We start from the raw sequence: 18579 nt of genomic DNA on the forward strand, positions 1-18579 counted from the left end.
GGCAGTGGTGAAATCCTCAGTCTTTTATATGCCTTGTAGTCCCTGGCTGGAAACCCCCAGGAGATCCGGAGAAGGATGCTACTGTACAAAGGGGAACAGGGGACAGGATAGAAGAAGAACCATCCACTAATATGAGACTTAACCAGGTCCATTTAGCGGGATCAGGACATTAGTGATGACTGAGCGTCAGAGTGCGTTATTATGTGGCCCTTGGGGTAGTGAAACACAACTCTCCCAGTTATTAAACAGATAAATCCCTGCAAATGGACTCTGATCCACCAGTCCCTGTTGTCCAGTAGTCTGCAACTCATGTACATAGGAACAATATGTGAGAACACTCATTATCTATTTAATTACATGCCAAAATTAAACAGATTAGTCTGGACAAATTATGTGATCTATAGGCAGCAAAGCAATGAATCTAAAAAATGTCTTTTAAAGCAGACAAACAAAGCTAAAACAAAAGAATCGCAAAAAGAAAAGACAGGGAGAGTGATGCATTCACTGCCTGTTAATGTTCGTAAAGTACAGAACGCCTTGGGGTTTACAGTGATGTTACTGATTCACTCATCAGAGCAGAATTAACCTCAGAGTTTGTGTCCGGTGTCTCATGTAGTGCAGACTGAATTGTCCACCATCATGCTGAAGAGAGCATATGTATGTTTAATTTTCAGGGAAATGAGACGATAAAGGTTTCACTGGAAATGCTTCACTCGCGCTCTCTCCAGATGTTTATTGTCACAGACGTAAACACACTGTGTGTTCAACACTAACGTCATGGCGGTCATCAAAACATTTGCTTACACAGTGAAAGAGACATTTCATTAGTGTTTTTCTTAACGTGCTGATGAAGGGAATTCAGAAAGAAGCTTCTCCCGAAGGAAAGAAAAACCCTTCATCTGTTAAACGTCAGCTTTATCACTTTGTTAATTTCGAACGAAGACAACTTCAGGCTTGATTAGTGAGAATGACACTGGCTTTATTGGTGCCACTATGGGTTCACTTTGTCTCTTTGTGTGTGTGTGTGTGTGTGTGTGTGTGTGTGTGTGTGTGTGTGTGTGTGTGTGTGTGTGTGTGTGTGTGTGTGTGTGTTTGTGTGTGTGTGTGTGTAATAATTAGTCACTTCCTCAATACTGGATGAGACATCAACAGATTTAGCTCATCAAAGTGCCTAATGGGTGACAATCCGCTTAAACTGCAACACACACACACACACACACACACACACACACACACACACACACACACACACACACATAGCCTAACTGTCCCGGTTTAACTGCCATGGCAACAGGATGACATCTTAAGGCTTCTGAGGGGAATTAGTTTTCATTACTATAATAAGATCATAAAACATACACTTTTGGATTAGACAAAAATCTGATTCACTCACTCTGACATGAATTAAAAAGGTAACATTTATGTTTAGTCTGTTGTGCTTAAAATTAAGTTATATTTAAACATGACTACACACTGTCCACTTTATTAGGTCCACCTGGACAGTTTAATGCAATCCAGTGTAAGTGTTCTGCCACAAAGTGTCCTCTTATGAGACCTGTGATGATTAGTTTTTGATGACACCCTCATAGAGATGTTCATTGAAATGTGTTTTTTAGCAGTGAGATTCATAGCATTATACTGCGAAGGGTTTGTAATATTCTGCCTTTGTCAAGTAAATAGGAAAGAAAAAAACGAGAATAACCTCTCAATATAATGTAGTCCAGTTTGTAATTCACACATTTCCAACAATGCCAACAAAAACTGAACATTATAAACTTTGTACAGGTACAATTCAGACCTATTGTATTGAATTTCAATAGATTGTAGCTAAAGATGAGCCAAAGCCAACATTATTAAAGGTTACATAATTACCATCAGTCATGTCTTTTGTTGAAGACTTCACTTGTATGTCAATACAACAACCATACCAATGGTATCTTAAACATTAGCTTTCATATTTCTTGGAGTTCAGGGAATACTTCAGCAAGTTGAAGAAGTACTTTTGTTGGATTTCTTGCCAAGAGTTAGAAAAATGAGCTGATACCACTCTCATATCTGTCCGCTCAATATGAAGCTACAGCCGTCTAGCTTAGCTTAAAGACTTGAAACAGCTGGAAAGAGCTAACTCAATCTGTCTGCCAGCATCTCTAAAGCTCACAAATTAACATGTTATATCTGTCTTATGTGTACAGAAACTGAAAACCATAAATGTGTTGTTTTACACTGTGATTTTTGTTTCTGTTTCCTCTTCTTTATGCTAAGCTAAGCTAAGATAAGCAGCTGGTGGCTGAACAGTCAAATTCAGCTGACAGATATGAGAGTCATTCAAATATCTCATTCATAAAATGTCAAACTAGTCCTTTGCTCCCGGGTTATAATTACGTGTATTTATTTGATTATTCCTGCTGAGTGGAGAGAACAGTTAAAGTTTTTAACGTTTTTTTTAAGGCTACCTAGAATATTATCAGGGGTTGAGTCAAAAATATTTTGATAATCCTCTCTGAGAAGCTGAATAAACCAACATCTGAATGATCTAAAATAATGTCTTCATGCATAGAGCTGGGTGCTGGAAGCCCAGAGCACACTAATAAACAGTTTCATATTCTTTCATTGTGCAGCTGAGAGATGTATTCAGTCCAGTCATCTAGCTTCTTCTTTTTTTATTTTATTTTATTTTATTTTATTTTATTTTATTTTATTTTATTTTATTTTATTTTATTTTATTTTATTTTATTTTATTACTGTGCTGCAGCACTCATGTAAAGTCAAGTCAAACACCTCTCTCTCACACCTCCCACTGTTTTTGTAACTGGACCTCAAGGAGAAGACCATGTATGACCAATTTAATCATCTCCCTGCTGGTAACCAGTTAGAACAGGAAATGAGCTGAGGATTTAAAGGTCATAGCTATAACTATGTGGCTGACCTGTAGTTTTCTTTTAATGAACCAGAGCACAGAGTGAGGTCCTGGACTTTTTCATATCCTGATGATGATGATGATGGTTGTTATTGAACCACTGTCAGTTTCTTAGTCACTTGTTATTGTTTCATTTTAGTCACACGCACGAACACAAGATCTATGTATTTATCCACAGAAATAAAACAAAATACCTTCAAGAGGATTTACATTTCAAAGCAAGGTTTTTGCAAAATTCTGTAAACCCTTTTATTCATGTGCCATTAATCTCTGTCCTTGTGGTGCAATATGTCTCTCCTCATGTTGACAAATTCAAGTCATACTGCAAGGCTATGGGCAACATCACTATAAAAATAATGCAAATGTATTCCATACAAGTGCTGTTATTGTGATTGTTTTTGTTCAACACTTACAACAGCAACATTTACATGATATATCATTATTAATTTCTCTTGTGTGTCACAGAAAAATGCTAAATATTAGAGCCGTATTTCAGGTTTCAGCCCTTTGCTTCCATCTAGTGTTCTCTGAGTGAACTGCAGGTTTAACAGCTGGTACACCTGGCCAAAACTCAACTGAGAATGACACGGCTTGCGTTATGTTACGGGTTTATTTTGTTTCCTTTTATTGTATTTACATTGTTAAAACAGTGCCAAACATAAAATAAATAAAACAACTGACTCATGGAAAACAAAAAATATGGGGGAACTTCAGAACAGCAACAGGAGCTTCATGCAGCTAATACAAGATTGTCCAGCAATACCTCAAAAACAAGCTGACTCTTCATGCTTTACAGCCACTTCATCGATCCAAAAAAAGCTTGTCCGGTTCCTTGTCGACATTCTGCTCTTCTAGAAATCTTGTCTCCTCTCTTTGTATTGTGTTGCAGGGATGCTTGTCCACGGGTGTCCAACAAGTGCTTCAGCGCAGCATGATCTCATTTGCAAGTTGCCTTCTGTTTTTTACCAGCAGCTCTCAATCTGCCGCTTTCACCATAAGGCACTTGTATGCAGTTAGAAATGTCTGTAATGAAATGAATGTACTATCCTTCCCCTGGCTGGCACAACTGGAGCACATTACCAGGAACAGTGTGAGAAGCAGGTTAATATAATATGCAACTGAGAAGTGTGAAAACTGTTTCTGCAAAGGTTGTGATGTCTGCTGCTGAAATATTTTTTACATCTCAGTGGAAAACAGAAAGGTGGTGTTGCTTCAAAGCCTCATAATGTAGATGTATCTGATTCAGTTAATTTGAGACCACGTTTTCACACTTAATCCTTTTTAAAAGTGGGGGGAAAAACTTACAGATATGGGTCTGGAAGTCCATTCAAAACTCAATTTTTGGTTCAGAAACTGAAATGCTTACGCTTAGGCCATATTTTAAATATTGCTTCCTTTTTCAGTCTTATTTGGAGTCATGCAATAACAGTTCTATGGCCTTGGCTCTCATAGGCTGTACTGTGGTTTTGTTGCTCTTATTCAAGTTCACTCAGGTAATATACTTTTGATGTACAGTACATTTGGCTGACATATTGACAAAAAATTAAAAAGACATTGACACAAAAAAAGTCTCTTCTTGAATCAGGATGTACAAAAACCATCAGATGAACTTGAAAGGCGTTTTTAACCGGCCCAGAGCAATCAGCAAGCCCAGACGACAACACATTCAGTATTGCTTACTTTACTTATCATACATATACTGACATTTCCCCAATATTTTACCAGTGCTACTAAAAGAAAATCCCGAAACATCATGTACATTAAAAAATCCTTTTTTTCATTGCCCATATCAGACGTCAGTCTTACAGTAGTTAAGGCAAAAAGTAGTCTTTGTCGCGGGCAGTGGTTTCTTCATCAACAATGTCCAGTGTGTCTGTATGCGTCTAATATTATACTGTATGTTTGTGCATTCATGCATTTATTTGAGTTGTGATTTTTTTGTCCTCCTTTGTTCTGCCAGTCAAAACTGATGACAGACAGTGAAGTCCATGTGAGCATCGGTGCTCCTTCTGCAGGCTGTGAAACATATATTGCGCAGCTGCACTGGTTCTAATTCTTGTTGCTGGCCTTCAGCATTTACTGTAAAACCTTGATATAGATGCACGATATAAATAAACCATCCAAGGCCAGCCATCAGCGGGCTACAGTATGCAAGACTATAGATCCAGTCACAGTGTAACAGGCCGCCAATGTGGAAGTACTGACACAGTACAGAGTGCACAAGATGTCATGATCTCAGTCTATGTGCACTTTTTTAGTCTGTTAGCTCCAATGCAAAGACAGAATGAGTGCCACACATGAAATAATTCAGTCAGTCAGTGCTTCAAAGGGAGTTACGAGGTCCCGTCGCTCCAGTGTGTGGCCCATTCCTTTTTATGGACAACTCCTGACTTCTCAGTCTGGAACTGAGGCCGGTCCTGGCGAGGAATCTTCACTGCGTGGTACTGAGGCAATTTGTCTTTGTAGTGGGCCCGCTGGAAGAAACCGCACTGTCGGCACAGGAAAGAGGAAAGCAGGTAGGAGTGCAGATAGAGGAAGAGAGGGAGGGAAGGAGGAATGGAGGGGCAGAAAGGAAGGAAATAAATGAATTAACTGGTGCCACATAAGAAAGCCATTGCAAACCATGTGCACTTGTCTGCCCATGTTTCAGTGGATAAGGTGGTCTACTTTCCAACATCATGCCTAGCAAGAAACATATAAAATGCCATTTATTCCACTAAAGTAATGTCTTTTACTTCATCTCAGACAATTCAGAAGAAAAAGTAGTTATCTGGTGACCTGGTGCAATCAGGGTGACTTTTTAATAAAGAGGCACATCCAGACAAAAAGCACATCCACATGCTCTGCATTTCTACTTCAGCATAATTTCATGAAAGTGTCCTTTATTAACATGCCAACACTGCCAAAGTGCCATTATGAAAAACTGCACACATTAATACAAACCACAGCATCGACTTATATTCGTGAATAGTTGATTCTGGCACGTGAAAAGGCCACTTTGTCATGTGATGCAAGTCAACTAGGCGTGTTAATCGATTGAAAAGCACATGACAGGTTGATCATGAAAATGGTCTTCATAGACTGGTGCCAGAATGAACAAGTGTAGATAATAAATGGTAACGTTGAGAGCGCAACACACAGCAGGCATCTGAAAGCCCTGAAGGAAAGATGGCTTGATGGTGTTCAATATGCACAAATTAAATAGAGAAACAATGCTAAATAAAGGAATCAGTTTTGATTTCATTTATACAATAAACAGCACATTTTTGCTATTTATTATCTAATAACAGAAAGCACCACAGTGGCAAGTGTGCAGGTTGCTTCAGCAAGTTCCTGAAAGGTTAAAGTAATAGCATGCACAGCTGGACGGATTGATTCTATAATCATAAATGGCCATTTGCTAAGCCCCTCCCACAAACAGCGATTGTCCAATCATAGCTTAACAACTGTAACTAGGCACAGCAGTCAGTTTACCTTTGATTTTTACATGGATGGTTGAGGTATTTTAGCCTTTCTAAAACATAATGTCAAGAAAAGTATAATTAATCGACTTAACAGTGTGTTTGTTGGCTCCGCTGTGAGCTGCGAAAGCTAGCATGCCTGGCTTAGTGGCTTACTGTCTACAGTTGTGACCTAACTTAGCATCAGCATATTCAAATGGCAATATCATTAATGCTAGCTATTGTTACCTATATTTTGTTGAGGAAAAAAAAAACAAAAAAACAAAACAGTTCATGACAAACATATCCACTGTGTAGCATTTCCTCACTGTATGGTAAATAACGCTAAATTCATGCTATCAGTGCTGATGCTAACTGATGCTAACATCAGCAGCTCTGTCTGTCTCTGTCAGCTCGGTGTCTTGTTACATTTGGTAAAGTTTACAATTCAATTTTAATCAGCTTCATTTCTTCTTCAACATCAAGTGGGAAAGTAATTTTCAACCAACTCTTGGAGCTAACGTTAGCTTATTTGGCTAGTTAGCGAGAGATGATGAAATATGCACAGTCATTTTAGCTAGCAAAATAATGAAAAACCTTCCTTTGTCTGCCTCTGTTTGAAATCACGGACCAATTCTTTGCAAAATTACTAAGAATTTGAAGTAACTGCAGCGCAAAAACTGCCAATCTTCTCACTGCTAATGTGCAGTGCCAGAACTGACTGCCAAGCATAGCAACAGTAACTAAGGAGGGCGGGGCTTAACAAATGGCCAATCATCTTCCATCTCACTGCTACTTGGTGTCTTTTGTTATCAACAGTGCCAAAATGTGCTAATATTTCACACTATAATGAACACCACCAGGCATAACAGACTGGTTCGAGGAACAAAGCACATGTGGTCGAGTATTTTTACCGCTTGGAGGGAGAGGAGGAGGGGAGAGCAGGCCAGAGTGAAATATTCTTTATATTATAGTTCTGACGCCTGCTTCTCCACCTCCGAGGGTTGGACCCCCAAATGGGCGCGGTAGTACTCCGTCTCATAGTGTCGGCGCGGCTCACTGCGTTTGAAGAACCCACACTGGGCAACAGATCACCACAAGGAAGTGCCAGGGGAAAAAGTAAAACAGGGGAAAACAATGGGAAATGAAATAGGATAGGGAGTCAGGGAGTCAGGTATAGAGAGTCCCCAGATGGAAGCAAGAGGAGACAAAACAAAAGGGATGACACACAGAGGACAAACACAAGTACAACAGAGGAAAGGAGCAGATGAGAATGAGCTGGAAGGAATAAAATGATTATAGGACAGAACAGAACAAAGCGGATAGAAATAACTGGATATATTGTGGAAAATGATGAGAAAATGCCACAATAATAATGGCCAATGAGGAATGTCAGTTTATCTATACTTGCTATTGAAGTAAATGTTACTCTTCCATCTTGAAGACAAAGCATTGACTCTGTTGGGACTTTGCAACACGGAACAGAAGGTGTATAGCGAGTACAAGTGCAGCTACAGTAAGATATTCTGTGTGTGTGTGTGTGTGTGTGTGTGTGTGTGTGTGTGTGTGTGTGTGTGAGTGTGTGTGTGTGTGTGTGTGTGTGTGTGTGTGTGTGTGTGTGTGTGTGTGTGTGTGTGTGTGTGTGTGTGTGTGTGTTTTACCTTCCACAATATGCAGACCAGAAGAGTCAGCAGCAGGATGCCTGCCAGGATGGCGATGAGGATAATCCACCAGGGGATCCAGTACTGGTCAGCAAGACCAGGCTCAGGATAGATCATCACTGGAACCTGGGGGGATGGGAGGATGCAATTGAAACGGAAAAATCTGAGATATATATATCACTGCTGGAGGGAGTCAAGCCACAGTCACACATGCTTGTATTCTAAAAGAGTTTATATACATAAGAAGACATTTGAGTACCCAACAGTAACATATGGCACATTTCCATTACACAGTTCCAGCTCTACTCGACTCGGTTCTACTCTTCTCTACTTGGTTTGGTTGAGTTTCCATTACAATTCAGTACTTCATAGTACCTCCTCAACGTAGGCGGGGTCATCATACCACGGCTGCGCGAAACTGCCATGACGTCAATTTGTACATGTAAACAATGGAGGACATTGAGGCGATGTTGTATTTGCTGCTCGGTTTGTGGCTTTTTGTCACACACAAAGCAAGAGAAGAAACCCAGCCATTTCCCTCGAGTGAGAATAAAGAATAAAGTCAGCGGTTGCTGTTGCCTGGCGTTACAATGGAGGGGGCAGGATTGTTTTTCCGATGTTGGATGTCGCAGACCAGTGACGACACTCTCCGGCCAATCAGTGGCCGACAGGCTGTTGACGTCACACATATAGTATCGCTTCTACTCGCTTGGAACCTCGCCAGAGCAGGTACTAAAAATAGTATCGGGTACCAGGTACTATCCCTAATGGAAACACTAAACAACCGGGTAGAATAGAGTAGAGTCGAGTCGAGCCGTGCTAGTGGAAATGAGATTCACGTGTGCTAAGTACCTGCGCAGCTGCATCCTTGAGGACCAGATGTTTGATGCTGGACTTCACAGTGATGTTGGCTCTGACCAGCAGCTCCAGAGCACTGACTGTTGGAAACTCCTGAGAGACAGAGAGAAGTACAATGATCAAAACTTTAATATTAATACAGTATTAATATTTCAGCCAAAAACGTGATAAGACATTTTGGGTGAACCCATCACATCATATAAAACCTGCAAATATACCTTCACACTTGAAGGTAAACTCTATTGTTCTAACCTGGTCTTATTTCTGTAGTTTTGATATCTGAAAGCCATGTTATTAGATGTTCAAGGAGAAAGTTAACACCATGTCGGTTGGATATTTCGTGTGACTCCAACTGAATATTAAGCTGCAGGTGAGTCAGTGGTCGAAGCTGACAGCTATATTCACAGTTTCTGGCTGCTGTAACATCAAAGCTTCATTCTGTCAATCCACTTGCAATAGTTATCATTCATTCACTTTCAGTAGATCCGTGTGAGGGCCAGCAGCAGCTGAAAATGTAATGTGTTTTTTATTTTTTTTTTACCTCAATGAAACTGCTGTTCCATAGCCTGGCGTGGATCTTGAGGACAGCCTGACCAGAGAAGCTGTGGAGGGGACACTGAAACAGGACACAGCGTGCTGACCCCAGGAGACAATCCTGCAGGACAAAATGACATCTAAGCACTCTGGGGATTTTTTCTTTTTTCAAATGAACTGCAGACAGACAGAAGCAGCCATAGAAGTAGTGAAAAATCATTTGTTTTCTTGATGTATATTTTAGACGTGTTTTTATGCAGTGGCTGGAAATCAATAAAACATCTTTTCCTCCTCACCAGTTTGAGTGACTTGCGTCTTTCTGAAGCTGACACAGCTGGGGTGGTTCGTCCCATGCCGCCTTTTGTCATCACTTGACCTTCATCCTCCGGGTGGGAGCGGCGCGTTCGCCCCGCCTGGATGAAGAGGGACATTAATACAGGCAGAGATAGATCAGTATATGAAAATGGCTGACTTATCCTCAAAAAACAAACAAACAAAACAATAACTGTATATGTGGACAAACATAGCAGTGTAGGAATGTAGAACAGGAGGAGGATGTCAAAGTCTTGATCTATTTCATGCTGCTGCATCCAAAAATGAAATCTGCTCTCCTTTTCTAACCAGTTTTCTATGAACTGGATGGAAGATGAGACATGTTAAATGAGGAAAAGCAGTGTTTTTGTCATCAAACTTAAGTATTCGAGCATGAATACTTGAATTCTCTCCAGTCTGTTTCACTGTGAATAAGAGAAGTAGGTCAAATGAAGAGGTTTTCTATTGCATTGTATTATTTTTGGAGCCTAAAAATTGAGATTGAAGTAAAAGTTGGCCAGAATACCCACAATGTGCTTTGCCAACTGCTGAAGTGAGGAATTCCCGGTTCAGAAATGGTGGACCTGTGATCTGTAGGCTTAATAAGAGGAAGCGCTGACACCTCGCCGTTTAGCATTCAAAGCATTTAACCAGCTCTTATCATGGATGCCAGTGAGGAAAAAGGTCAGGTCACTTAATTTAGAAATCTTTCAGGTCAAAAAAACATTGACAGCACCTTCTTTGGCAGTCAGCCTGGATGCAGACTTAGTGGAATTTTATTTTCAGTGAAAACAATGTGTGTGTTGAAATATGATTTCTTGCTGCTCTGAGTGTAAAATGAACTCTGCTCTGCTTACCATGTGATTGACAGGCTGTGGAAGCTCTGCAGGTGAGGAGCTGTGTAGCATCAGAGGATTCAAGGCCCCTGATGGGGTGCACTGCGTGTCTGGGTGACCCTCAAACTTCAAGCTGGCAGGATACAGGAGCCATTTCTCATTGGTCAGCTCGTAAGGCCACATGATGTTGAGGAAGGCCGAGCCGAGCGTCTGCAGAGCCTGCCCCGGATTCGCAACCTGATGTAGAAAAGAAATATAAACTCTGATGACCTGGCAGTTTTCCTGAGTAATCTCAAGCATACACACACAGACACACACACACAGGTTTCTCACCACAAACTCAAAATCTACAGGGCTGCCGATGTCCTCCAGACTGGTCATGGCACTCTCTCCCTTCACTGTCCCGCTGAAGAACAGCTGGTGAGGACGAGCAAGCCTGCAGCAAAAACACGATCACACAGCTGCATACAAACCCATACAGCTTCATACAGCCTCATTGGTACCAGAGCTGTTCTTCTTAAAGCCAAAAGCAAACCAGGAATTATAGCATGAATTATAATTTCTCAACCTGCGAGGGTACCAACGTATAATTGCCCACCTGACTAATGGCACATATCACCAGTGAAACATCATAAAGCACCAATGAAGAGTTAGAACTGGCTGATACTGGCTGAACATATGTGACAATGTTAATCTAACGTGGAATGATGTGATCTTAACGAGCTTAATGCAAAAGGAGGAACAAGAGGAAAATGTTAATGCTGACAGTTTAGGTAAACAAACCCAAGATAAAGCAGTAATTCTATGTCACATGCAGCTCTAAACATTTATGAGCAGACTGTGCAGGTTCCACTCACCCGCTGACAGACAGAGGGAGCTCTATCACAACTTTAGCAAAAGCTGTGACTGGCATCAGGTCAGGCTGCTCGCTGATACTGAAGACAAAACCATGAACAGACACTGCGATCAGAGGATTATTCAGTCTGAACAAGTCAAATATCTGCAGTTCATAATCCCTGCTGGGTGTGAGCGAGTCCATCGTGGTGTCGTGTGACAAAAAAAGGGTTAGGGCTTACGTCGTCAGTAGAAGATCTGCTGTCAAGTCAGTGGTCTCGATTGTGATGTTAGATGTGCTCAAGTTGATGGAAAACTTCAGCTGAAAAAAGGAACACGTAATTTAATATTTCAGACGTGATAAGTGAAGACAAAATAATGACACACAATTCCACTTCATTCTGGTGAAGGCATGACTAGTGTCAAAGTAAGCTGACTTTCTTCCACACTGCAGGAAAGAAATATCAACAGGTGTGAAAGTATAAGAAATTATTGAACAATTTTTAGAATCTTTATAATTAGCAAGTGCCATCTTTCGATCCTCCACTGTTGTGTTTCCTTACCTTAGTATCTCGTTTCACAGGGTTTCCCAGATCACATTCGACTTGGGAGCCATTCTGGTTCGCTTGGCATCTCATCTACAACCAGTCAGAATACCAAACAAATAAAATCAGCAACAACAGAAATCCAAACATGTTTCTGGTATCTCTTGTCTTGTTTCTGGTATACCTGTGGTGGGACCCTGGACCCGGCATACGACAGAGTGCTTGGAAGGGAGATAAGCAGCTGAGCGGCATGGGCGTCATCTCCGTCCTCCTCAGGGTTTAGGGGGTCAGAGGGCATGTTGGTGACGGTGATCTCCAAAACCACCAACCGCTGGTCTGACAGGGAGAACACCTGCACGTCATCTTCATCTCTACATGAGGAGGAACAAGGTGGAAAACACACATTTACAGATGGCAAGAAAACGCTCAACAAGAGAAATATCATTGCAGTAGCTGTAATGGTCTGACTTCTAAAGATAAGGGTAGAGTCATCTCATATGATTTTATTATATAAGACATGAGGAAATGAAGGGGTGCAATGTGGCTAAGTACATTTAGTCATGACATTTTAACTCTTGAGTTCAACAGTGAGACCCCTTCAATGGAGCTCCCTGTAGATATGAAGCTCATTTGTTGGAAAGTGAGAAACAGAAGCATTATTCCCACTGCATACACATTATTGTTTGTGTTGACGTGTAGGTTGGGCACCAGCCACCAGCTCACACAGATCGGGCTCTCGTACTAACTTTGGCAGAGGGGTAAAGAGGTCGGAGGTCAGAGGTCGTGTTCCAAACTGGTAGCTCAGCCTCAGATTGCTCTGGCAGATTTTGTCGTTTCCGCATCCCTCTCGCAGGAAGTTCACCTTCAGAGGGGAAAATGAGACAGATGTGAGGACTTTTAATTAATCTCAAAACACATCATACATCTAAGATTCAATTATGTAACACGGTTAATCCTGACGTTTGCTCATCATTGCTCATTTTCTAAAAAGAAACAATTAGGAAATTAATCAATCAATCAACTGAAAATCAATTACCAACTGAATGATTATTGTAAGCAAAGCTACCAAAACTTTACTGGTGCCAGCTTCTCAAATACTGGTTTTCTTCATCCTCTGTGACAGTGAGTCATAACATTTGAACAAAAACATCTCAGTTAATTGTATCTAACCGAGGTGCGTGTGAAGTAACCATTTTAACAGCAGAATCAAACCAGTAAAGCCAGAGGTTACACCAGTTTGAATCCCTGTATTTCTGCAACAATCTCAGTCTGCCTGTTCATCCATTTATGCTGTTCACCGAAATTCATGTTTTCTATGTCACATTTTTGGCTTTAGCCAGCCTTGACAGGCCCGAATATGTCTCTTAAAGCTCCACGTGTTAGTACGCTGATCTACAGGCAAATGGAGCCCATTAAAGTCAATCAGAAATATAAAATTCTTGTGCTCCCTTTTAGTCACAGACCTCAGAGTGCAATGTATTAGAGGGGGACACATTCAGCACAGGCGCCAGCTTCTCCAGCTTCTTGGCACCTGAGTGTCTGCGTGGTGGCACAGGTTTGATAGTGTGGGTGATCGCCAACGAGATGGGACGCAGTTTGTCCCGGATGCTCTCCTGCGTGGACAAAGATTAGTGGACAGAAGATATACTCAAAGAGCTTGTTCGTGGTGCAAAAGAGTGGGGAATTATTGCAGCATTTTTCAATATATGTCAAAATATTAGATGAAAAGTAAATTGCTCAGCGCCCTGAAATTCAGCAGAAAAGGCGGAACACATAATAATTTAACACAAACTACAGTAACAACTGACGTGGAGCTGGAAGACAGCAGTGGCGCACGCAGGGTGACGCTGCCGATGCAGCTCCACTTCCTCTGTCTGAGTGTACTCCGGCTCCAGGGAGCTGCGGCCCAGGAAAGTGACGCGGTGCGGGAGGCCCAACTTCCTGCGCTCAGTGTCGGCTTCAAAGTGCACCAGCAGGGCTTGAAGGGAGTAAAATGGGAGCGATGCGTGAAGAGAGACGGAGGGATGGGAAAAACAGAAATGTCAGGACACACACAGAGAGAGCACTTAAAGAACCCACTGGGGGCAGAGCATATATGAAACCTCCATCTGAGGGAATACGGTATGACGCAGCTGCGATTTAATCAAAATAAAGCCTCATGTTAAGCCACAGATAAGGTTACTTTCTACTGTAAATAGAAATAACTGCTGTCACTGAAGGGGTGAGCTGAAGTCCCACGTGAGAGAAGAACACAAATGGTTGTGACTTACTAATGTGTGGTGAGTAGTGTTCTGGGTGGGCTGTGAAGATGAAGCAGGCCTTGACCTCCACGCTAAAAACAGCAGACGGTGGAAAGTTAAAAACATTACCCGTGTTATGCTTTTCTCATCAGTTTTATTGATCGCAGTGTTGTTTTTTCTTAAATCTGGGTTTAGTTTGTCATCATGAATCACATTATTAATCTTACCAAACTCCCTCTCTGCCCTTGCAGTTGTGCTGCTCCAGATCAATGTACTGAGGGTTGATAGTTACTTCCCTGACCACATGGATGACTGGACGAGACCTTAGGGATGCACAAATAATCAGGCTTTTATTTTGTGTGTGTGTGTGTGTGTGTGTGTGTGTGTGTGTGTGTGTGTGTGTGTGTGTGTGTGTGTGTGTGTGTGTAATGTCTGCTTTGATTTGGATTTGTTTCCTGTCAAATGCATCTCATTTGAGTTTTTAAACTTGTTTCTGATAAGGTACACATATTCGCCATTAACCAGTTGCTTATTAGCATGCATATTAGTTGCATATCGTTGCTTCATCAGTCATTATAAAGCACTTATTAATGCTTTATTCTGGCAGTAATTAGAAGGTTATGGAGGAAAAACTCTTAGTTAATGGCAGTAGTTATAGGATATGGTCATGCAGAATAAGGCATTAATAAGTGCTTTATAATGATATAAAGAGCCAATATGCGACTAATGCATGCAAATTAACAAAAAGCTAATGATGAATACTTGTACCTTAATATAAAGTGTACTAATAAGTCTTTTCTCACCTGAAGAGAACTACTGAATCGTTAAGAGAGCCCACTGCAATATCTGGATACTGATTATTATCAATATCCAAACCACCTGAGATGGAGTATCCAAAGCGTCTCACATCAAAGTCACGACCATCAAGCACCTGATGGGATGAGAAACACCGATCAGTCATCATTCACACGGACAGTCATTCTTGTGATTTCATTCCTGTTGATCTCTTGGTTTTTATATTTGCTTCCTACTGTTTGCTCATTCCTGATCTGCTGTATGAAACTTGTGACTCACCTGAGCAGGTTTAGTTTCAATTCCAGCATCTGAGCCTCTGAAGATGAAAACTTTGCCATCTCCGTCAAATGGCGCCCCCACAGCAATATCTGCACGGATGATTGAAAACTGCTTTAAGTGTACAATTATTAGAAACATTAGACATGCTACTGCTTATACAGTGTGAGACGTAAAGTGTTAACTGACTTAGATTTAGTAATTATTATACATTCATTGCATTACACTTATACATGTATCCATAAGGTCAACCACTTTTCTCACCTCCGTATCCGTCCTGGTCCAGATCTCCAATGCTGCTGACAATCATTCCAAACATGGAGTCATAGGTCCCGTTGAGACGGATGGGCCGAGCCTGGTCGTCCCAGTGACCGAAGGGGTTCAGGTACACATACACGGCACCACCAATCTCTGCTTTACGGTCAAAGAAATTAGGAGCTCCAACAATCAGATCTGTCCAGCTAGAGACAAGAAACAGAGACAGAGAATTTAAAAAATGAATAATGAAATTATGAACTTTATGCTGCTTTATACTTCTGCTCCACTACAGTTCCGTGGAAAACATTGTATTTTTTCTCATTTAATAATTCATAGTTAAATTTTGGACTTTCCAAATACAAAATATCTGAACAATTTATAAAATATGGTACATTCTCATAGTTTAAACTCCCTAAAATCATATAAAATGGTTAAATTAGCTCTACTTCAATCAGCTACAGTAAAGTACTGTAATATCTTAATTCATCTATAATGACTGTCTCTCCATATATATGTGAAGTCCCATTGTGCCTAACAAATACTTTTGGCTTTGATGCTTTAAGTACAAAATTCTATATTTTTACTAAAAATTAACTAAAATTGTGAATGCAAAACTTTTCCTTGTAATCGAGTATTTTTAAATTATATTTCTACTGACATGTAAATAAGCTAAATACTTCCTCTACCCCGTATATCTTCTCATCCAGCGTTTTCTCACCCGTCTCTATTCAGATCCGTCGTCGCCACCGAGTACCCAAATGAAGACGCCAGCTCCTCCCCCCAGAAAATGTGCTGTGGCACCAGCCGGTACACGTTGTCCTTCCTCAGCAGCACCACCGCCCCCGTGTGATTGGCCCGAGGTGCACCCGCCACGAAGGTCAGCTCCCCGAGGCTCATTATCCCCATGGCGGAGTCCACAGAAAACCCTGTGAGAAAGAGAAGGCAGGATGGAGGGGAGGAGGAGGAGAGGTTCAGGGTTTAGTATTGACCGTGGGGCTCGGAGGTTCATCTCCTCTCAGTGTAGCATGTTCTGCTCATCTTCTTACTAATGAAATGTGTGCCTTAAGTGACTATTGATTTTATGTCAAACTCATGATGGGTGTAAATGTCCTGCTTGCTGTGTTTGCTAGTGGAGGCCGGCGATGGTCGTGAGTCCGCTGGTAAGAGCTGAAGGAGATGTATGAGGCTTCACCTAATGTCTCATGAGATTCATGATGCTGCTGCTCTGTGTCAGTCGCCTCAAGAGAAGGCAGAATGTAAACACAGTGGGTGGATGTTAATCAGATTTATAACCTGAAGCAACTCCTCTTTTGTGTGTGTGTGTGTGTGTGTGTGTGTGTGTGTGTGTGTGTGTGTGTGTGTAGGAATGTGAGGATGCATATAAATCAGGTAGAGCGAAGCGGTGGACAAGTAGACGGGGGAGGGGTGTGTGTATTTGCACCATAACAAGATTGAAATTTTTGGTATCGAGATGTGAAAAACAGCACATCATATCAAACATTTCATCTGAACGGAAGCAACCACATGCATTCGCTTCACCCGATTAAAAACATGCAGAGGGTGTGAAGAGGAGGGTAATCGATCAGGATCGGGGGGGGCGGGAGGAGGATTTGTTAGACCTGAGTAAACATGCAGAGGGAGACCACAACAAGACAAACAGTGGGCAGCTCCATGGTGGCAGGTGTGGAATGTAACAGTCTGTATGGCTGGTCCAGTAAAAACCAACAGACGGAGACAAAGGTGCTACTTTTTCCACACAGGGTGGTTTTTAACACACAGGCTGCTACAAGGTCGTCTCTATTAAACTAAATGAGGAATGGGAGCTTGAAGCTGCAAAATGTTTTTAAAGATGCCTTCTCTCCAACGTCGACATCAGGTCCTTACACAGTAAATTGTGCTGTGAAACATCACCTTAGATATCTACTGATTTTTCATCTAACTCCTCATTTCTTTTCTTTAATTTTTGACAAATTAAGCAAGATAACGTTTAAGATTAAGAAGATGAGTATAAATGTTTTGACTTGTGCAGTATATGACACAAATTATAGGGACAGACAGAATTTTCTCACATTTGTTTTTTTGAAAATCACAACCTGAACAGCCTTTACAATGACTGCTCCACTTGGATATGGGCTTCATGGAGGTAAAAGGATGTGTGCTTTAATCAGCAAAAACTGCTCCTTGAAGTGTAATTTCTATATTTAGCATAAGAGACAAATCATTAGAAATAGCTCCAACACTGCCTCTATCATTTTTAGTGAGCATGCATAGGTGTGGCACATCATCTGGTTAGGATCAATGGAAGCATGTGAGTAATAAATGAAGGCTAAAAGGTCATGTGGGAATTAGTGTTGTCAAGGAGACGGCTCAATATGGAGAGCAGGAGGGTAAGCAGGCTTGGAGGTATGTGAATAAATAGATTTATGGCAAATCCACACACTTAGTGAAGAGTAATAACCGAAACCCCACAATAACAGTAACTTCATCCTGTTAAGCAGGCGATGGGTTGTTACACATGGAAACTAAATGCCAACAGATTCATAACAGAACTTTAATACTATCTTTTAAAAAAAAAACAAAAAAAACACAAAACTTTAGTCCACTTTGGTCCAGACCTCAGCTATCTGATGATTGTAAAAACATTTGTGGTCCCCAGAGAATAAATCCTATTGACTTCAGTGATCTCCAGACTTTTCCTCTAGCGCCACCAACTGGTCAAAGTTTTCACTGATTCACTGAAATATCTCTACATCTACAAGATGGATTGGAACAAACGTTCATGGTTCCCAGATGATGTATCCTGATGACAACCTGACAACTATTACATGGATCGCCATGATATCTCGTGCAGATATTATAATAACTTTCATAGTTCACTACCTGTTAAGCCATCGGGAACTTTTCATTCATCCAGTACTTTGGTTTATGAGAAAGTACTCGCAAAGCTACAGCTAGTTGCATTTCAGTCAGCCTCAGCTGCACTTTGTGTTTAGTGCTAATTAACAAACATTAGCATGCTAGGATGCTAAACTAAGATGGCTAACATGGCCAACATTACACCTGCTGAACATCA

General features: G+C 41.1%; 1 protein-coding gene across 3 annotated transcripts in view; it reads right to left on the reverse strand.

Moving 5' to 3' along the window:
* Window positions 1–3510: 3510 nt before the first annotated feature.
* The window catches only part of itga7 (integrin, alpha 7), a 33143-nt gene continuing 18074 nt past the window's right edge, over window positions 3511–18579 (reverse strand). For all 3 annotated transcript variants that reach the window (XM_070959007.1, XM_070959006.1, XM_070959009.1), the window contains 20 exons: window positions 16225–16432; window positions 15513–15709; window positions 15252–15340; window positions 14981–15108; window positions 14405–14500; window positions 14208–14269; window positions 13746–13915; window positions 13401–13550; window positions 12684–12799; window positions 12122–12308; window positions 11956–12030; window positions 11635–11714; window positions 11416–11493; window positions 10892–10994; window positions 10580–10795; window positions 9707–9823; window positions 9418–9531; window positions 8871–8969; window positions 8019–8144; window positions 3511–5406 (listed from right to left, as the gene is read on the reverse strand). In XM_070959007.1, the coding sequence (XP_070815108.1) occupies window positions 5251–5406; window positions 8019–8144; window positions 8871–8969; window positions 9418–9531; window positions 9707–9823; window positions 10580–10795; window positions 10892–10994; window positions 11416–11493; window positions 11635–11714; window positions 11956–12030; window positions 12122–12308; window positions 12684–12799; window positions 13401–13550; window positions 13746–13915; window positions 14208–14269; window positions 14405–14500; window positions 14981–15108; window positions 15252–15340; window positions 15513–15709; window positions 16225–16432 (2567 nt within the window). In that variant the 3' untranslated portion in view covers window positions 3511–5250. The remainder of the gene's footprint in view (window positions 5407–8018; window positions 8145–8870; window positions 8970–9417; window positions 9532–9706; window positions 9824–10579; window positions 10796–10891; window positions 10995–11415; window positions 11494–11634; window positions 11715–11955; window positions 12031–12121; window positions 12309–12683; window positions 12800–13400; window positions 13551–13745; window positions 13916–14207; window positions 14270–14404; window positions 14501–14980; window positions 15109–15251; window positions 15341–15512; window positions 15710–16224; window positions 16433–18579) is intronic.

This window comes from Chaetodon trifascialis, chromosome 3 (assembly GCF_039877785.1).
Source record: "Chaetodon trifascialis isolate fChaTrf1 chromosome 3, fChaTrf1.hap1, whole genome shotgun sequence".
NCBI lineage: Eukaryota > Metazoa > Chordata > Actinopteri > Chaetodontiformes > Chaetodontidae > Chaetodon > Chaetodon trifascialis.